The sequence below is a fragment of the Oncorhynchus masou genome, chromosome 6 (genome assembly GCF_036934945.1).
Source record: "Oncorhynchus masou masou isolate Uvic2021 chromosome 6, UVic_Omas_1.1, whole genome shotgun sequence".
In the NCBI taxonomy this organism is placed as follows: domain Eukaryota; kingdom Metazoa; phylum Chordata; class Actinopteri; order Salmoniformes; family Salmonidae; genus Oncorhynchus; species Oncorhynchus masou.
This window is the reverse complement of record NC_088217.1, coordinates 34260434-34280491: the sequence shown is the minus strand read 5'-3', so window position 1 is coordinate 34280491 and position 20058 is coordinate 34260434. Positions and strand designations below refer to the sequence as shown.

At 42.3% G+C, this 20058-nt stretch overlaps 1 protein-coding gene across 2 annotated transcripts in view; it reads left to right on the top strand.

Annotated features, from left to right (window-relative positions):
- The window catches only part of LOC135541967 (S-adenosylhomocysteine hydrolase-like protein 1), a 64265-nt gene that overhangs the window by 28670 nt on the left and 15537 nt on the right, over positions 1 to 20058 (top strand). For both annotated transcript variants that reach the window (XM_064968496.1, XM_064968498.1), the window contains exons 2-8: positions 6742 to 6853; positions 6949 to 7092; positions 10509 to 10609; positions 13110 to 13212; positions 15144 to 15238; positions 15370 to 15476; positions 15568 to 15684. In XM_064968496.1, coding sequence (XP_064824568.1) covers positions 6742 to 6853; positions 6949 to 7092; positions 10509 to 10609; positions 13110 to 13212; positions 15144 to 15238; positions 15370 to 15476; positions 15568 to 15684 — 779 coding nt within the window. The remainder of the gene's footprint in view (positions 1 to 6741; positions 6854 to 6948; positions 7093 to 10508; positions 10610 to 13109; positions 13213 to 15143; positions 15239 to 15369; positions 15477 to 15567; positions 15685 to 20058) is intronic.

The window sequence follows — 20058 nt, the reverse complement described above, 5'->3', positions numbered from 1 at the left end:
TGCGTTGTGCAGACCTCACTACTCTCTGGAGAGCCTTACGGTTGTGGGTGGAGCAGTTGCCGTACCAGGCGGTGATACAGCCCGACAGGATGCTCTCGATTGTGCATCTGTAGAAGTTTGTGAGTGCTTTTGGTGACAATCCGAATTTCTTCAGGCTCCTGAGGTTGAAGAGGCGCTGCTGCGCCTTGTTCACGACGCTGTCTGTGTGGGTGGACCAATTCAGTTTGTCCGTGATGTGTACGTCGGGGAACTTTCAAACTTACTACCCTCTCCACTACTGTTCCGTCGATGTGGATAGGGGTGCTCCCTCTGCTGTTTCCTGAAGTCCACAATCATCTCCTTTGTTTTGTTGACGTTGAGTATGAGGTTATTTTCCTGACACCACACTTCCGAGGGCCCTCACCTCCTCCCTGTAGGCCGTCTAGTCGTTGTTGGTAATCAAGCCTACCACTGTAGTGTCGTCTGCAAACTTGATGATTGAGTTGGAGGCGTGCGTGGCCAAACAGTCGTGGGTGAACAGGGAGTACAGGAGAGGGCTCAGAACGCACCCTTGGGGCCCCAGTGTTGAGGATCAGCAGGGTGGAGATGTTGTTACCTACCCTCACCACCTGGGGGCGGCCCGTCAGGAAGTCCAGTAACCAGTTGCACAGGGTGGGGTCGAGACCCAGGGACTCGAGCTTGATGACGAGTTTGGAGGGTACTATGGTGTTAAATGCTGAGCTGTAGTCGATGAACAGCATTCTTACAGGTATTCCTCTTGTCCAGATGGGTTAGGGCAGTGTGGTTGAGATCGCATCGTCTGTGGACCTATTTGGGCGGTAAGCAAATTGGAGTGGGTCTAGGGTGTCAGGTAGGGTGGAGGTGATATGGTCCTTGACTAGTCTCTCAAAGCACTTCATGATGACGGAAGTGAGTGCTACGGGGCGGTAGTCGTTTAGCTCAGTTACCTTAGCTTTCTTGGGAACAGGGACAATGGTGGCCCTCTTGAAGCATGTGGGAACAGCAGGCACGGATAAGGATTGATTGAATATGTCCGTAAACACACCAGCCAGCTGGTCTGCGCATGCTCTGAGGACGCAGCTGGGGATGCCGTCTGGGCCTGCAGCCTTGCGAGGGTTAACACGTTTAAATGTTTTCCTCACGTCGGCTGCAGTGAAGGAGAGTCCGCAGGTTTTGGTAGCGTGCCCTGTCAGCGGCACTGTATTGTCCTCAAAGCGGGCAAAAGTTATTTAGTCTGCCTGGGAGCAAGACATCCTGGTCCGTGATGGGGCTGGTTTTCTTTTTGTAATCCGTGATTGACTGTAGACCCTGCCACATACCTCTTGTGTCTGAGCTGTTGAATTGTGACTACTTTGTCTCTACTGACGCTTAGCTTGTTGGATTGCCTTGCGGAGGGAATAGCTTCACTGTTTGTATTCGGTCATGTTTCCGGTCACCTTTGCCTGGTTAAAAGCAGTGGTTCGCTCTTTCAGTTTCACGCGAATGCTGCCATCAACCCACGGTTTCTGGTTTGGGAATGTTTTAATCGTTGCTATGGGACGACATTATCAATGCACTTTCTAATGAACTTTCTACAGAATCAGCGTATTAGTCAATGTTGTTGTTTGACGCAATGCGGAACATATCCCAGTCCACGTGACTGACGCGATCTTGAAGCGTGGAATCAGTTTGGTCGGACCAGCGTTGAACAGACCTGAGCGCGGGAGCTTCTTGTTTTAGTTTGTCTGAAGGCAGGGAGCAACAAAATGGAGTCGTGGTCAGCTTTTCCGAAAGGAGGGCGGAGGAGGGCCTTATAAGCTTCGCGGAAGTTAGAATAGCAATGATCCAAGGTTTTACCAGCCCTGATTGCGCAATCGATATGCTGATACAATTTAGGGAGTCTTGTTTTCAGATTAGCCTTGTTAAAATCCCCAGCTACAATGAATGCAGCCTCAGGATATGTGGTTTCCAGTTTGCAAAGAGTCAAATAAGTAAAATAAAGTTAGTTCAGGGCCATCGACGGGTCTGCTTGGGGGGGAATATTTACGTCTGTGATTATAATCGAAGAGAATTCCCTTGGTAGATAATGCGGACGACATTTGATTGTGAGGAATTCTAAGTCAGGTGAACAGAAGGACTTAGTCAAAGGTTAATGCAATACAAATGGTATAGAGGGAAATAGTCCTATAATAACTACAACCTAAAATGTCTTATCTGGCAATATTGAAGACTCATGTTAAAAGGAACCACCAGCTTTCATATGTTCTCATGTTCTGAGCAAGGAACTGAAACGTTAGCTTTCTTACATAGCACATATTGCACTTTTACTTTATTCTCCAACACTTTGTTTTTGCATTATTTAGACCAAATTGAACATGTTTCATTATTTTACTTGAGGCTAAATTGATTTTATTGATGTATTATATTAAGTTAAAGTAGGTGTTCGTTCAGTATTGTTGTAATTGTCATTATTACAAATACATTTAAAAAAAAATCTGCCGATCAATCGGTATCAGCTTTTTGGTCCTCCAATTATCGGTATCGGCGTTGAAAAATCATAATCGATCGACCTCTAGTCCACTCCACAGCTCAGTATTTCAAGCCTCAGCAAAAGTGAGTCGTCACTTCACAAAAGATGGCTTTTGACCTCGAGTGACGACACTTCTCAATGAACTGACACATCTCAGTTAACTGACGTCTGTTGGCTACCACACCTAAAAAGTATATTTTGGATTCTGCATTAAAAATAAAGCTCAACATTTCAGGATAGTATTATCCTGAATTGTGTAAATGTATTTAGGCTATACTACACACTCTCTAGGCCACAATCACATACCTGATTCAACTCCAACACCACAACACAGTGGTTTTTCTGAGAAGGCATTCAAAATTCAAGTGCTCTCTTAGAAGTGAACAGAGTCCTTATGATATCACAAAGCTTAATGTGAATATATCCCCTTGCATACATATCCATTTACAATTTATGAATTTAGACTACTTTTCTATACTACTTTTACATGAAAAGTAATATACCACAACCAATTCTCTCATCAAGTTGCAATACAATGTTTTGTCTTATGCCTCAGTATGTTTGTTTCATCACAGCTCTGATCACACATACTGTAGCTTTGAATTAGTTCCAAACCACTATTATAGGTATCGGGTGATTTCAGATCTTTACATTTTTTGATCCAGGTTTCAAGTTAATTGAAGTTAATGGATGTCTAAATTAGGGCTGTCCCCAACTAAAAACAATCTTCGTCGACCAAGAGTCGTCTGTTCTTTCGACCAATTTTAAAACGTGTATTTTTCCATAAATAGACACACCCTATGTGTTTTAATCAAATCAGCTATATGCACTGTGCTTGTCTGATCCTTTAAGCATACAGTTTAATGGAATAATTAAGACACAAAAATGACTAGAGGGAGTCAGACCGCAATTGACATGATTGTGCCGGGCCTGGCTCAGACTTGCTGCGCTGTGTTAAAAAAAAAATGACAGTGAATGACTGACTAGCACCTGTTGTCTCCCTCTCCTCCCTGCTGCAGCGACCACCACAGAACATTAACCTCTTGAACCTCTGGGGGCAGTATTTCATTTTTGGATGAAAAACGTTCCTTTTTTAAACGAGATATTTTGTCACGAAAAGATGCTCGACTATGCATATAATTGACAGCTTTGGAAAGAAAACACTGACGTTTCCAAAACTGCAAAGATATTATCTGTGAGTGCCACAGAACTGATGCTACAGGTGAAACCAAAATGAAATTTCAAACAGGAAATGCCCCAGATTTTGAATGCGCTGTGTTCCAATGTCTCCTTATATGGCTGTGAATGCGCAAGGAATGAGCCTACACTTTGTCGTTTCCCCAAGGTGTCTGCAGCATTGTGACGTATTTGTAGGCATATCATTGTAAGATTGACCATAAGAGACTACATTTACCAGGTGTCCGCCTGGTGTCCTCAGTCGAAATTATTGCGTAATCTCCAGCTGCATGCACGTTTCCATTTGGTTCCGAAGAGAAAGGCAACTGCCACAAATTATTTACCATCGAATAGATATGTGAAAAACACCTTGAGGATTGATTCTAAACAACGTTTGCCATGTTTCTGTCGATATTATGGAGTTAATTTGGAAAAAAGTTTGGCGTTGTAATGACTGAATTTTCGGGGGGTTTTCTTAGCCAAACGTGATGAACAAAACGGAGCGATTTCTCCTACACAAATAATCTTTTTGGAAAAACTGAACATTTGCTATCTAACTGAGAGTCTCCTCATTGAAAACATCCAAAGTTCTTCAAAGGTAAATGATTTTATTTGAATGCTTTTCTTGTTTTTGTGAAAATGTTGCCTGCTAAATGCTAGGCTTAATGCTATGCTAGCTATCAATACTCTTACATAAATGCTTGTGTAGCTATGGTTGAAAAGCATATTTTGAAAATCTGAGATGACAGTGTTGTTAACAAAAGGCTAAGCATGTGAGCCAATATATTTATTTCATTTCATTTGCGATTTTCAAAAATAGTTAACGTTGCGTTATGGTAATGAGCTTGAGGCTATAATTACGCTCCCGGATACGGGATTGCTCGAAGCTAGAGGTTAACAGTATATATCGCTCTGTCCATGTTGTTGAAGCTGCAACATAATTATAGCCATTTCTGACAAAGGTTCTGTTACCGAAATCCCTCATTTGTTTTGGAAATACATTCCCTATTCCTCAACCCTTGTTCTCTTTACGTGACACGTATGCATTGCATGCACATGATCAATAGGGCCTGACCTAAAGCATATCATAATCACATCAAAAAATTGGTTATATCAAACTTCGAACACCGTAAAAGCCAAATGGATGCTGAGGACATGACAAATAAACTTGAAATGGGGAATGTTTACTGGTTGCACAGGAGGTAGAGGTAGTCAGATGTGTGGAAAAAATTAGACTAGTTTATTATAAAACTGAAATGCTTGATTGCACTTCAAATCATGATTTTAAATTTTGTTCACCTATATTTAACCAGGTAGGCCAGTTGAGAACAAGTTCTCATTTACAACTGTGACCTGACCAAGATAAAGCAAAGCAGTGTGACACAAACAACCACACAGAGTTACACATGGAATAAACAAACGTACAGTCTATAGCACAATAGAAAAGTATATTTACAGTGTGTGCAAATGAGGTAAGATTAGGGAGGTAAGGCAATAAATAGGATCATTCAGAGATCCTCACTGAACTTCTGGAGAGAGTTTGCTGCACTGAAAGTAAAGGGGCTGAATAATTTTGCACGCCCAATTTTTCAGTTTTTGATTTGTTAAAAAAGTTCCACTTCATGATTGTGTCCCACTTGTTGTTGAGTCTTCACAAAAAAATACAGTTTTATATCTTTATGTTTGAAGCCTGAAATGTGACAAAAGGTCGCAAAGTTCAAGGGGGCCGAATACTTTCGCAAGGCACTGTATATAGATAGATATATATAGATAGATAGATATGAGCGCATTTGTTGGCTGCTTTTCCTTCACGCTGCACTCCGACTCATCCCAAACCATCTCAATTGGGTAGAGTTCGGGTGATTTGTGGAGGCCAGGTCATCTGATGCAGCACTCCATCACTCTCCTTCTTGGTTAAATAGCCCTTTCACAGCCTGGAGGCATGTTGGGTCATTGTCCTGTTGAAAAACAAATGATAGTCCCACTAAGCACAAACCAGATGGGATGGCGTATTGCTGCAGAATGCTGTGGTAGCCATGCTGGTTAATTGTGCCTTGAATTCTAAATATATCACAGACAGTGTCATCAGCAAAGCACCCCCACACCATACCACCTCCTCCTCCATGCTTTACGGTTGGAAATACATATGCGGAGATCATCTCTTCACCCACAACGCATCTCACAAAGACACGGCGGTTGTAAACAAAAATCTCAAATTTGGACTACAGACCAAAGGACAAATTTCTACTGGTCTAATGTCCATTTTCTCGTGTTTCTTGGCCCAAACACGTCTTCTTATTATTGGTGACCTTTAGTAGTGGTTTCTTTGTAGCAATTCGACCATAAAGGCCTGATTCACGCAGTCTGCTCTGAACAGTTGATGTTGAGATGTCTGTTGCTTGACCTCTGAGACAATTAATTGAAATGCATTCCAGGTGACTACCCTTGAAAAACCCTTGAATGAGTAGGTGTTCTAAAACTTTTGACAGGTAGTGTATATGGATTATTTATAAAGCCAGGCACATTTAACAGTTTGGCTATTGATTCTAGACCTAATTAAGTTGGTGTTACCTCACTTTTCTTAGGCAATAAGGCAAGGGCTGTTTCTCGTCTCCTTATTCTGCTGCCTCTGCCGCGTTGTTCTCAACACCAATATGCTGTTTACCTTTTGTTATTATGCACACAGCAACATGGTCTAGGAAAAGGCGCCAATTCAACAGCACGCTGATGTGTATCAGAACCATGGACAGCGACGACTATCCAACGCGGGAGAAAACACATGTTATAAAAGAATATTTTTATTAGTGTTGCACTATAGTTCTTACGTCAGATAACAAATGAATTGCTGTAGTGCGTGCCATCCCCACTTCCTCCACAATGGATTAGTCTAATTAGACAGGCATGAATCAGACTGGTGTCTTGTACACCATGAATTATAATTATTTGAATTTTTTTTACTACTGCTCGACTAATGATATCTCGGTAAACCAATAATCGACCAGTAGATTAAATGGGGTTGGCCCTATTCTAAATTGTATCCTCTTTTGCACCTTCAGCAAATCCAGTTTGTGGAAGACAAGCAGGAGTTCAGCAGGTTCCCTACCAAGGCTGGCCGACGCTCGCTGTCTCGATCCATCTCTCAGTCATCCACGGACAGCTACAGCTCCGGTACTACACAAACAAACACACATATACATACATAGCTATGTATGGATTGCTTGACCCTTTCTTGCTGACTTTCCCTTCTATGTCTCCTTTCCCAGCTGCGTCCTACACAGACAGCTCTGACGATGAGACTTCACCACGGGACAAAACACAGCTCAACTCCAAGGGCACCAGTGACTTCTGTGTGAAGAACATCAAACAGGCCGAATTTGGTCGTCGCGAGATTGAGATTGCAGAACAAGGTAGAGTAACATGACTCAGTAACCTGTCACCTTCACCTCTCGCATACAGAACAACACAAGACGTTAAGAAGTGATAAACCTAAAAACGTTCCTTGGGGGCTCCAGGTGTAAGGTACTGGTTGTTGGTTATTTAAAGCATGTTCTTGAATTTTGCTGTTTTATGGTATGAATCAATTAGACTAATCAATGGTTGACAGTCTTTGATCATAGGTAATATTAGGACATGTTAATAAAAACCACTACTGGCTTCAATCAGGATGAAAAGAGCAACAAAAACATTTCTGTGAACAACCGACAGTAAAGTACATCTAAATATTGCTCTTGCCAGGACTTTGGGCCTGTTGCTCAGAAATGTACTAGAGTTCCACCCTCCAAGGCCAGGATTGGCCATGTCAGATTAACCAATACACTGATTGAAGGGGAGAATCTGGGATAAGAAAATAACAGCTTCTCTCAGTTCTGTGAATGACTGACATCCACAAGCAGCTAGAGTCTAGCTAGTTATCTATATTAAGCTTGTTATCTTTAGTCAGATTGACCTCGACCAATCTGTCTGCAGATATGGCTTTTGCTCAGAAGGGCTTAATAGATGACTGCTGTGTCGTGTTATTAGGCTTTTCTCTGGTTTTGCTGATCAGTCATTTGAAGTGTAACTCACACAAGTCACATCAGAGAGAGAAAAACATTATGCAGAAAAATCTAAGATTCACTGGTTCTAACTATGGTTGTGGCGGTCATGAAATGTTGTCAGCTGGTGATTGTCAAGCAAATAACTGCCGGTCTCACGGTAATTGACCTTTAATTACAATTAACACGTTTAGCATCTCTTGGCTTCCACGCATAGCCTGCAAGTCACTGATGCAGACCTTTGGTCTAAAGAAACATGATATGAGGAAAATTTTGTCAATTTCAGAAGAACAGAATAGCAAACTTTGAATTGTCCTTATGTTAGGCCCAGATCTGGGTATGCTATAGCTGTGGGCTACACTAGTTCATTTAGCAAACAACATTTGCTTAGAATTCCTTGGCATTATTTTATAGTATAAAGAATCCAATTGAACATAGCTGAATAAAATAGAAAGGATATTTTCTCCAAGCTATTTCCGAGGGAGTGCGCACATGCGGCTAGTCTGTGTTGAGCAGTTAACAAAGAAACAGGTCATCCTACATGCTTAATTTAGTTAATTATGCAAATGTTGTGCTATATGTTTTGATTTTTAATACATTCTAATGCTGCATGATGCGACTCTAATGATGACTTGTCATGGAAGGCATGGGCTCTGCTTTGTTGATTTTGAAGGATGCACAAACTTCATCAGTCTCTCATTCACAATTTGAGAAGCGCTTGATAATATGCTCCCCAGGCCTCGAAATTCCAGCGGCATCCTCCTTATGTGGCAGTAATGCCCCCTAAAAAAATCCATGCGTTTTGCGGCCAAAGTGGCCGATGTGCCCTTGGGCTGAATATAATAATTATCGTTCCCTTCTCCCGGCAGCCACCTCTCACTCACGTGGCTCTCTCAAATATCTCAGTTCTTATAAGCCAATGCCCGTCATTTGATCGGGTCCTTCTCACAGCCATCTCAGCACTGAAGTAGGCTTGAAGTGAAGACAGACACATCGGGGACGCAACTGTGCGCGTCCCTCTTATTGAATTCCGCGGTGCCTATTGAAGATGTTAGAAGAACTGTCCATATTTACTTTGACAGCCAACAAGATGAGTAGGCCTAACGAACAGCAAAAGTACTAGCCTAAGTCAATCTACTATCCCCCATAGTACAAAATTTGACCTATTCTATTCCTTCTGTGTGAGAAATAAATATTCCAAATAAACTATGTTTGATGCGATAGATCCCAAATTAATACAACCATTGGGATCATTTTTTTTAAAGCAATGAGGCTGATGCAACAATTCAGAACATTTAGCTTAAAATGTTCATAAACTATTAGGTTATTTCTTCAGATTATAAGCGTAGCAATGCGCACAATTAGCGGGAAACACTGTTCTCAAAAGTAACCGCAAATTTGGTGGTGAAAATGATCTTCCTGAAACTCACGCGCCGCATTTGTATGCCAGATGGGCTCAACACCGGTTTTGAAGCAGATTGTGCTTAATTTTTGGAAGTTATTTGCCCATTTTATTTGTGATACAAACCTTCTCAACAAATATAGGCCTATGGGCTAGTCTACATGAGAAGTGTGACTATGATTTTAATACGTTTTTTTTTTTTTTTTTTTTTGCCTTACTGTGCACGCTGGGCATCATTCATAAGTGATAATACATTTCAGGTGTGGCTGAAATAACCAAATCCCTTCATTTGAAGGGGTGTCCACATACTTTTGTGTATAGGTGGGAAATTAGTTTTGATATAGAATGGACCATTATCATGCACCTGTCTCGGAACAGGGGCAGGGGAAAAACAACAAATGTTATTCATGCACTTAAATATCGAATGGAGGACACTTTTCCCATGGTTCATTTTCATGCCAGCCAGGTAGGCTGTACTCCTGTGGTAAAGTAAAGCAATGTGCTTAATATTAGGAAAGTTGAGAAATAAATATAGTAGGCCTAGCCTATAGAAAGCTAATTGGATCCGCCTATTTTTAATAGAGGCCATCAAAACTCTGTCTTCTCACGCAATTGCATAGCCTATAGAAATGTTGTGCACCATAAGCTTATGGGCTTTCATGAAGTGTTGGATTTTCGATTACGTTTGTGTCAGTGATTAGAGGGACAACAGAGTGCTGAGTACCTTGCAGTTAGCAGGCTTGGTAGGCTACTAATGACCAGCAGCATCAGAGCTCGGAGAATCCTAGTTACCGTGACTAAACGGTCATGTAGAATTGCCTGAGGTCATGACTCCTGACCGCCTGTGTGGTGGTAATACGGTCACCGTAACAGCCCTTGGCCTAACCACTAGTTGACACCTTTGATGAAGCTGACCTTCAGTTTTTGCCATGTAGCAAATGCTTTGTCTAAAGTTCTCATTTTATCATTGCGTTGGATTTCAGACATTACTCCCCAAATAATTTAGATTTGATGTGTTGTCCTTGGCCTAAATGTTTTTTTATCTGCAGCATGGCAGCTGAATCTACACCCCTAACACTGTCAGCACAACTCCAGAGCTTGATATGGAGTGATCATCATTGTCCAATATGCATTGGCAGGTTGCAAAGTTTTAGCTTATTTGAGGTTATTTGAATTTTACGGCGCTCAGAAGGTTTTGGTGTAGGAAATTCTTTGAGTCCCTTAATTTTGAGAAAGATTTGTGTGGAAGATGGGAGAGTTGGAAGGGCTTTATATTCAGACCACTTTTCTGTTTATCTACTCTCTGAATGTAGCTAACATGTTTGGAATCTCTTTTTCTCCATCTCCTTCACTCTCTTTATCACCCCACTTCTCTCTTTCTCCACAGATATGTCAGCATTAATCTCCCTCAGGAAGAGAGCCCAGGGAGAGAAGCCACTTGCTGGGGCAAAAATTGTTGGCTGCACTCACATCACTGCCCAGACTGCAGTAAGAAAACTCTGTCTTCTTACCTATCCTAATATCTCTGCCAAGGCTACAGGAGGACATTTTCCTCAGTATAAAGTAGGATTTGAAGGTTACAGCGTACACAGACTTTTGCAGTAACCAAGTTGGCCCTGTTGTTTACACTAACTTACACTGTCTCCAATACCCAAGCTTTGCTGCAATGAGACACCTCTCCCTCTGACATACCCAAATATCAGTGCGAAGACTCTTCCCCACAGTATCGCTACTACAGAATAAGGTTGTGCGGTATACAGATTTTCATATCTTCATACCGTTCTCTCATCCTGGGATTTACGGTATTACTAGCTTAGTACACAAGGGCGGAAAAATTCTAAATTAACTAACGAGCGCAATCGAGAGAGAAATGAATTGCAAAGACATGCAATCCAGCTCCTAAAATTATACATGTATAGGTAGGAGCTACCGAATGTCATTTTTGGTGTGTTTTGACATTTTGAAAGAGAGACATTGTGCAAATGAACAGTACTGGCACTAGAGCAGAATGTGTACACACTGCCTTTGTGGAGTCTGGAGTCGCTAAGGCAATGGGCCTACCTGCTCTGCTCTGAGAAGATTGGCAAGGAGCAGTTGTGGTAGAAGCAGACGGGCAGAGAATGGAGAGGAGAAAAAACGCATGGAAATCAGAATGGTTTGTTGGAAGGGCTTTGACTTCTCAAACACAACAGAAAGCCAACACAATGATGCCCCATCACCTTATTAATTCAGCCACTTACTTAGATAGCTAGCAATTTAAACTTAGGGGTCGTGTTAATGCAGAATTCTTAGTTTTTTTCTTCTTTTTTTACCCCCATTTTCTCCCCAATTTTGTGGTATCCCCAATTATTAGTAGTTACTGTCTTGTCTCATCGCTACAACTCCCGTACGGGCTTGGGAGAGACAAAGGTTGAGAGACATGCGTCCTCCGAAACACAACCCAACCAAGCCGCACTGCTTCTTAACACAGCGCGCATCCAACCCGGAAGCCAGCTGCACCAATGTGTCGGAGGAAACAGCGCACACCTAGCGACCTGGCCAGCGTGTACTGCGCCCGGCCCGCCACAGGAGTATATATATACAGTGCCTTTAGAAAGTATACACACCTCTTACAGCCTGAATTTAAAATTGATTAACTTGAGATTTTGTGTCGCTGAACTACACACATTATACACATTTTATTATTAATATAATAGGAAAAGCTGAAATGTCTTAAATCGGTAAGTATTCAAACCTAAATATTCAGGTGTAAACATTTGCTTACTAGTTCACAAAATAAGATGCATGATTTTTGAATGATAACATTATTTTCTATAAGCTCCCTTAGTCAAAAAGTGCAATTCAAGCACAGGGAGGTTTTCCAATGCCTCGCAAAGAAGGGCACCTGTTGGTAGATAAAAAATAAATTTAAAAAAGACACTGAATATCCCTTTGAGCATGTTGAAGTTCTCAATTACGCTTTGGATAGTGTGTCAATATACCCAGTCACTACAAAGATACCAGTGTCCTTCATAACTCAGTTGCCGGAGAGGAAGGAAACCATGTGGTATTACACCATGAAGCCAATTGTGATTAAAAGCGTTGGAGTTTAATAACTGTGATGGAATACTGAGGATGTAGTTACTCCACAATGCTAACCTAAATGACAAGCCTGTACAGAAACTAAGTATTCCAAAACATGCATCCTGTTTGCAATATGGCAGTTTTTTTTTTTTTTACTTTTATTTAACTAGGCAAGTCAGTTAAGAATAAATTCTTATTTTCAATGACGGCCTAGGAACAGTGGGTTAACTGCCTTGTTCAGGGGCATAATTACAGATTTTTACCTTGCCAGCTCGAGGATTCAAACTTGCAACATTTCGGTTACAAGTTCAACTCTCTAACCACTAGGCTACCTGCCGCTACTTAAGTAATAATGCAAAAAATATGGCAAAAAAAAAATCACTTTTTGTCCTGAATACAAAATATTAAGTTTGGGTCAAATCCAACACAACAAATCACTGAGTACCACTCTTCATATTTTCAAGCATGGTGGTAACTGCATCATGTTCTAGGTATGCTTGTCATCGGCAAGGACTAGGAAGTTATTTAGGACAAAAATAAATGTAATCAAGCGAAGCACAGGCAAAATCTTAGAGGAAATCCTGTTTGTCTGCTTTCCAACAGACACAGAGAGAGACATCCACCTTTCAGCAGGACAATAACCTAAAACGAATTAAAAAAATATTGTTTCATTTTTCTTCGACTTTGAAATTAGAGTATTGTGTGTACACCACTGACCAAAAATTACAATTAAATCAATTTTAATCCCACTTTGTGAAACAAGAGCTCAGTGTGAATATTTTCTGAAGACTAAATATATTGAGTTTTACTGCTCTCTTTTGTGTACTGTAAAGCTAAGGCTATTTATGACACAGAGATGTAAAATAAATGTTTTTTTTCTTCTTGTTCCTCTCTCATTCAACCCCCTCCTCTCTCTTGCCTTCAGGTGTTGATTGAGACTCTGGTGGCCCTGGGGGCCCAGTGTCGCTGGACAGCCTGTAACATCTACTCAACACAGAACGAGGTGGCAGCTGCCCTCTCAGAGATCGGTAAGTAAAAGCTTTCAACATCAATACTTTACTGCTTTGTTACAGTATGAGCTTCTATATGGAAAAGAATGAGAGGCTGATTGTACTTCATAAGATGTTTTTGAAAGTTGTGGTTCATCACATTCATATTAATTAGTACTATTTCTGCATACTATGCATACTTTAACTTGTATTAATATGTAATGAATTACATGATTTGTTAAATGGGTGTTTCTTGTAAGGGTGCTAAGAGTTGAGAGTGATTTGCTTCCCTGTGCCCTTTGAAACCAAGGAGACGTTTTTGGATATGTTCTCAATAAAGTCTTGGAAAACACAGAGACTAGAGAACATCAGGCTTGCCCTCTAGTTATTGAACTTCAGAACCAAGACATGCATATCTCTTGGGTTGCTGGGTGATTGTTAAGTATATGTGTTTCCGTAGTGGGGTCTCTTTGTTCATGGCCTGTTAGACGGAGAGGTTCACTAGAGTCAGACTGCATTAAAGTAGTCACACAGCTCAAGCTGGGAGATGAACTGGCACACAGGCTGTGGGCTGATTTAACTTGTCCTACGCACACAGCATCCTCTGACTGTTTACAACCCACTCAGCAGTGTTGACATTTTCTACGAGTGAGTTATGCCAGCAATCTTCATACCATACAGCAAGCCTGCCAGAAACCTACTGAGATGGAGACTTGACCAGATGAAAGGAGTAGATAGTAGTACATAGGTGTATACTTACAGACATAGAGACAGGGATGAGGTTGGAGGACTAGATATGAGGTTAACTAAGAAAAAGTCAGTGGGATAGAGATGCTAAGCCCAGGTGCTGTATAGCGTGTTTCTAGCTGTATGGTCATACAGGACGAGTAGCGTAGCAGAGGAACCATAGAGCCTTCAAAATCTACCTACCCCTCAAGTCCAATAGCAGGAATCAGAATTGTGTTTTAGTGTACCACTCTTTTTTGAAACTTTATTTTTACATAAGCTCTCCCTTTCCCACATAGTTGTATAAAGCTCCATCTGTCAGAGTATCTCTTTCTAATAAACAGTTGGTCCAGGTCTTTTATGTAGAGAAATCTCCCGGCTAACAGATGAAAGGGTTGTGTCCTCTGGCAGCTTCTGTTCCTGCCTGCTCTGCTCTCTCTGGGGTGGAAATGACCAGGAGGCCTTCTGTCCTGCTGCAGCTTTCACCTGATGTTTGGTCCTCTTCTAGAAATGACAGGATAACAGCTTTTGAGACACAAGACCCATCTTATTATCCCCTCTTGGTTTAGAGAACAGACATACGGAGGGTTTTACTCACACCCTCTGCGTTATGAAGCCTGAATTATGATGTTATTAGCATGTCAGAAAGGAAGTACAATGTTAGGTCAGTTCACAACAATTGGTCATGAAGACACATAACAGTATAGGACTACTGTGTAGCTAAGCCTAATAAGCTACTGTAGCGATTCTACATGATTGTTCAGTACTGATGTCAATACTGTTACGGCTGCTATTGATACCTGTTTCCTGAATGATTATGAGAGTGTGAAGTTAGATTTAATGTTAGAGAGCTGTAGTCTTTAGTGAGCAGGGTTGTGTAAGTGTCCTGCCTGCTGGAGGAGCCTACAGCGCTGTTCTAGGCTCTGTGGTGTTGTGGTTGGATTGTTGTGCAGGTCCAGATATCTGGAGTTAAGCTGCAGGCCATTATTTTAATATGGCTTTAGAGCAGATTATACGGACGTCGAGCACCATGCGTTCAAACGTGATCAGTTCTGCTCTCTCTGGAATGAAGGGTCTTTGGGTCACAAACCAATGCTTTTGCTTATATTAAAGGTTCAGGATCCTGTGTGGTTGTTTAAAAAGGGGTTTTGATTTGTCTCTGTTTTGTAATATCTGTCTGATCTGGAGAAATATAGTAATTTCTAAACCCCTCTATTCTCCCAACTACCTTGTGATTTGTGCAGGTGTGGCGGTTTTTGCCTGGAAGGGGGAATCGGAGGATGACTTCTGGTGGTGTATCGACAAGTGCGTCAACATGGAGGGCTGGCAGCCTAACATGGTACCCATATAAGTCTATAATTTATCCTCCTTTAACAACAAGGCAAATTTCCTTTTAGACCATTTTGTGTTACTGACATGTCTCTTGTCACTGTTTGAGAATGTTGTCCCTTCTTGCTGTGTCTGTGGTAGATCCTTGATGATGGAGGGGACTTGACCCACTGGGTGTATAAGAAATACCCCAACGTCTTCAAGAAGATCAGGGGCATTGTGGAGGAGAGTGTGACTGGGGTCCACAGGTAATTTTATTTCTGATTACAGTACAGTCACACACTCAAGACCAGCGGGCAACTCTGAGCTAAGTTACTTAGTCATCTCTTTGTCTTTCAGGTTGTACCAGTTGTCCAAAGCAGGCAAACTGTGTGTGCCAGCCATGAACGTGAATGACTCTGTGACAAAGCAGAAGTTTGACAACCTCTACTGCTGCAGAGAGTCTATCCTGGATGGGTAGGTGTTAAATGAACTTTTAACTTCTTATGGTATAGGGGACGCTTGCGTCCCACTTGGCCAAAAGCCAGGGAAAATGCAGCGCGGCAAATTCAAATCAAATTATATAAAAATCAAACTTTCATTAAATCACACATGTAAGATACTAAATTAAAGCTACACTCGTTATGAATCCAGCCAAAATGTCAGATTTTTAAAAGGCTTTTCGGCAAAAGCATAAGAAGCTATTATCTGATGATAGCACAACAGTAAACAAATAGGGTAGCATATTTCAACCCTGCAGGCGCTACACAAAACGCAGAAATAAAATATAAAACATGCCTTACGTTTGACGAGCTTCTTTTGTTGGCACTCCAATATGTCCCATAAACATCACAATTGGTCCTTTTGTTCGATTAATTCCGTCCATATCCAAAATGTCAATTTATTTCGCATTTGATCCAGGAAAAAAAGAGCTTCCAAATTGCGCAACGTCACTACAAAATATTTCAAAAGTTGCCTGTAAACTTTACCAAAACATTTCAAACTACTTTTGTAATACAACTTTTGGTATGTTTAAACGTTAATAATCGATCAAATTGAAGACTGGTCTATCTGTGTTCAATGCAAGAAGACGACAAACCAAGCTACTTTTCAAGTCTTGTGCAACTCTCAACAGTGTTACGCAGTTCCTAAATGGCCAGACTTCTTCATTGCACAAAGGAATAACCTCAACCAAATTCCAAAGACTGGTGACATCCAGTGGAAGCGGTAGGAACTGAAAACAAGTTCCTAAGAAATGTCGTTTCCCAATGAGAACTCGCTGAACAGACAGACCTCAAAAAAGAAAAATTCTGAACGGTTAGTCCTCAGGGTTTTGCCTGCTACATAAGTTCTGTTATACTCAGACATGATTCAAACAGAGTGTTTTCTATCCAAATCTACTAATAATATGCATATCTTATATTCTTGGCATGAGTAGCAGGAAGTTGAAATTGGGCATGCTATTTATCCAAAAGTGAAAATGCTGTCCCCTATACCTTAAGAAGTTAACTACTACAACAGTGTTCTTTGCACTGCATAACAATGTATCGATTCAATTTATTTTGTAGATACTGTACATACTGTAGATATACTGTACATAATCAGGGCAAGGCGCAAGGCGCAAGGCGGGCGACTGGAAACATGACCGAATACAAACAGTGTAGCTATTCCCTCCGCAAGGCAATCAAACAAGCTAAGCGTCAGTATAGAGATAAAGTAGAGTTGCAATTCAACAGCTCAGACACGAGAGGTATGTGGCAGGGTCTAAAGTCAATCACGAACTACAAAAAGTTAACCAGCCCCGTCGCGGACCACGATGTCTTGCTCCCAGACAAACGAAACAACTTCTTTGCTCGCTTTGAGGACTATACAGTGCCACGGACACGGCCCGCTACCAAAACCTGCCGGCTCTCCTTCACTGCAGCCAACGGGAGTACAACATTTAAACATGTTAACCCTCGCAAGGCTGCCGTCATTAAGCTCGAGACCCTGTGTCTCGACCCCGCCCTGTGCAACTGGGTCCTGGAATTCCTGACGGGCCTCCCCCAGGTGGTGAGGGGAGGAAGCATCTCCACCCCGCTGATCCTCAACACTGTGGCCCCACAAGGGTGCGTTCTCAGCCCTCTCCTTTACTCCCTGTTCACCCATGACTGCGTGGCGCCTCCAACTCAATCATCAAGTTTGCAGATGACACTGCAGTGGTAGGCTTGATTACCAACAACGATGAGACGGCCTAAAAGGAGGAGGTGAGGGCCCTCGGAGTGTGGTGTCAGGAAAATAAACTCTCACTCAACGTCAACAAAACAAAGGAGATGATCGTGGACTTCAGGAAACAGCAGAGGGAGCAGCCCCCTATCGACGAGACAGTAATGGAGAAGGTGGAAAGTTTTAAGTTCCTTGGCGTACACATCACGGACAAACTGAAATGGTCCACCCACACAGACAGCGTGGTGAAGAGGGCCTCAGGAGGCTGAAGATATTTGTCTTGTCACCAAAACACTCGCAAACTTTCACAGGTGCACAATCGAGAGCATCCTGTCGGGCTGTATCACAGCCTGGCACGGCAACTGCTCCGCCCACAGCCGCAAGGCTCTCCAGAGGGTAGTGAGGTCTGCACAACGCATCATCGGGGGCAAACTACCTGCCCTCCAAGACACCTACACCACCCGATGTCACAGGAAGGCCAAAAAGATCATCAAGGACAACAACCACCCGAGCCACTGCCTGTTCACCCCGCTATCATCCAGAAGGCGAGGTCAGTACAGGTGCATCAAAGCGGGGACCGAGAGACCTGAAAAACAGCTTCTATCCCAATTTTATAATAAAACATTGGATGTAATAAATGTATCACTTGCCACTTTAAACAATGCCACTTTATATAATGTTTACAAACCCTACATTACTCTTCGTATATGTATATACTGTACTCTATACCATCTACTGCATCTTGCCTATGCCGTTCGGCCATCGCTTATCCATATTTTTAGTTACATATTCTTATTCATTCCTTTACACTGTTAGATATAGTTAGATATTACTGCGTGGTCGGAACTAGAAGCACAAGCATTTCGCTACACTCGCATTAACATCTGTTTAACCATGTGTATGTGACAAATCAAATTAATTTGATATCCTGTACATACATTAAATCATATACACTAGACAATATAATGGCGCCGGAGGGGATGGCTTATGACCTAAAAGAGCTTCTGGACATCAGAACAGCGATTTCTCACCTCGGAACTGGACGAGGTTCATGAGTCCGACTAGAAGTTTATTGAGTCCGTTGCGAAGGATATACTGCTTTCTGGAGAGCAGGCCCAAATCCCCGTCATTCACCTAAAGAGAAGGCGGAGATACAGATGGAGAAGGTCGGGGTGCCTTGTGTGGATTCAGAGACGAGTGAGTAAATCGTCACTACCATCGGTTCTATTGGCCAACTTGTAATCACTGGAAAACAAACTTGATGATCTACGGTCGACTACCCTACCAACAGGACATCAAAAACGGTAATATTTTATGTTTCACTGAGTCGTGGCTGAACGACGACACGGATAATAATGAGCTGGCTGGGTTTTCCATTCATTGGCAGGACAGAGAAGCTACGTCTGATAAGACGAGGGGCGGTGGTGTGTCTGTTTTTCAGTAACACCTGGTGCGCGATGTCTAATCTTAAAGTCGTCTCAAGGTATTGCTGTAGACCACACTATCTACCAAGAGAGTTATCATCTATATTATTCGTAGCCATCTATTTACCACCACAAACCGATGCTGGCACTAAAAACGCACTCAACGAGCTGTATAAGGCCATAAGCAACCAAGAAAATGCTCATCCAGAAGCGACACCCCTAGTGGCCGGGGACTTTAATGCTGGCAAAATTAAATCAGTTTTACCTCATTTCTACCAGCATGTCACATGTGCAACCGAAGGAGAAAAAATTCTAGACCACCTTGACTCCACACACAGAAACGCATACAAAGCTCTCACTCACTCTCCATTTGGCAGATCTGACCATAATTCGATCCTCCTGATTGCTGTTTACAAGCAAAAACTTAAGCAGAAAGTACCAGTGACTCGCTCAATACTGAAGTGGTAAGATGACACGGATGCTACGCTACAGGACTGTTTTGCTAGCATAGACTGGAATATATTCTGTGATTCATCTAATGTCATTGAGAAGTATACCACCTCAGTCACCGGCTTCATCAGTAAGTGCATCGACGACGTCGTCCCCACAGTAACCATACGTACATATCCCAACCAGAAGCCATGGATTACAGGCAACATCCGCATCGAGCTAAAGGCTAAAGCTGCCGCTTACAAGGAGCGGGACACTAATCCGGAGGAAATCTCGCAATGCCCTCAGATGAACCATCAAACAGGCAATGCGTCAATACAGGACTAAGATTGAATCCTAATACACGGGCTCTGACGCTTGTCAGATGTGGCAGGGCTGGCAAACTATTACGGACTACAAAGAGAAACCGAGCTGTCCAATGACGCGAGCCTACCAGACGAGCAACATGCCTTTTTTATGCTCGCTTTGAGGCAAGCAACACTGAAGCTTGCATGAGAGCACTCTGGAAGGACTGTGTGATCACGCTCTCCATAGCAGATGTGAGCAAGACCTTTAAACAGGTCAACATTCACAATGTCGCGGGCCAGACTGATTACCAGGGCATGTACTCGGCACATGTGCGGACCAACTGGCAAGTGTCTTCACTGACATTTTCATCCTCTCCCCCGAGTCTGTAATACCTACATGTTTCAAACAGACAACAATAGTCCCTTGTGCCCAAGAATGCAAAGGTAACCTGCTTAAATGACTACCACCCCGTAGTACTCGCGTC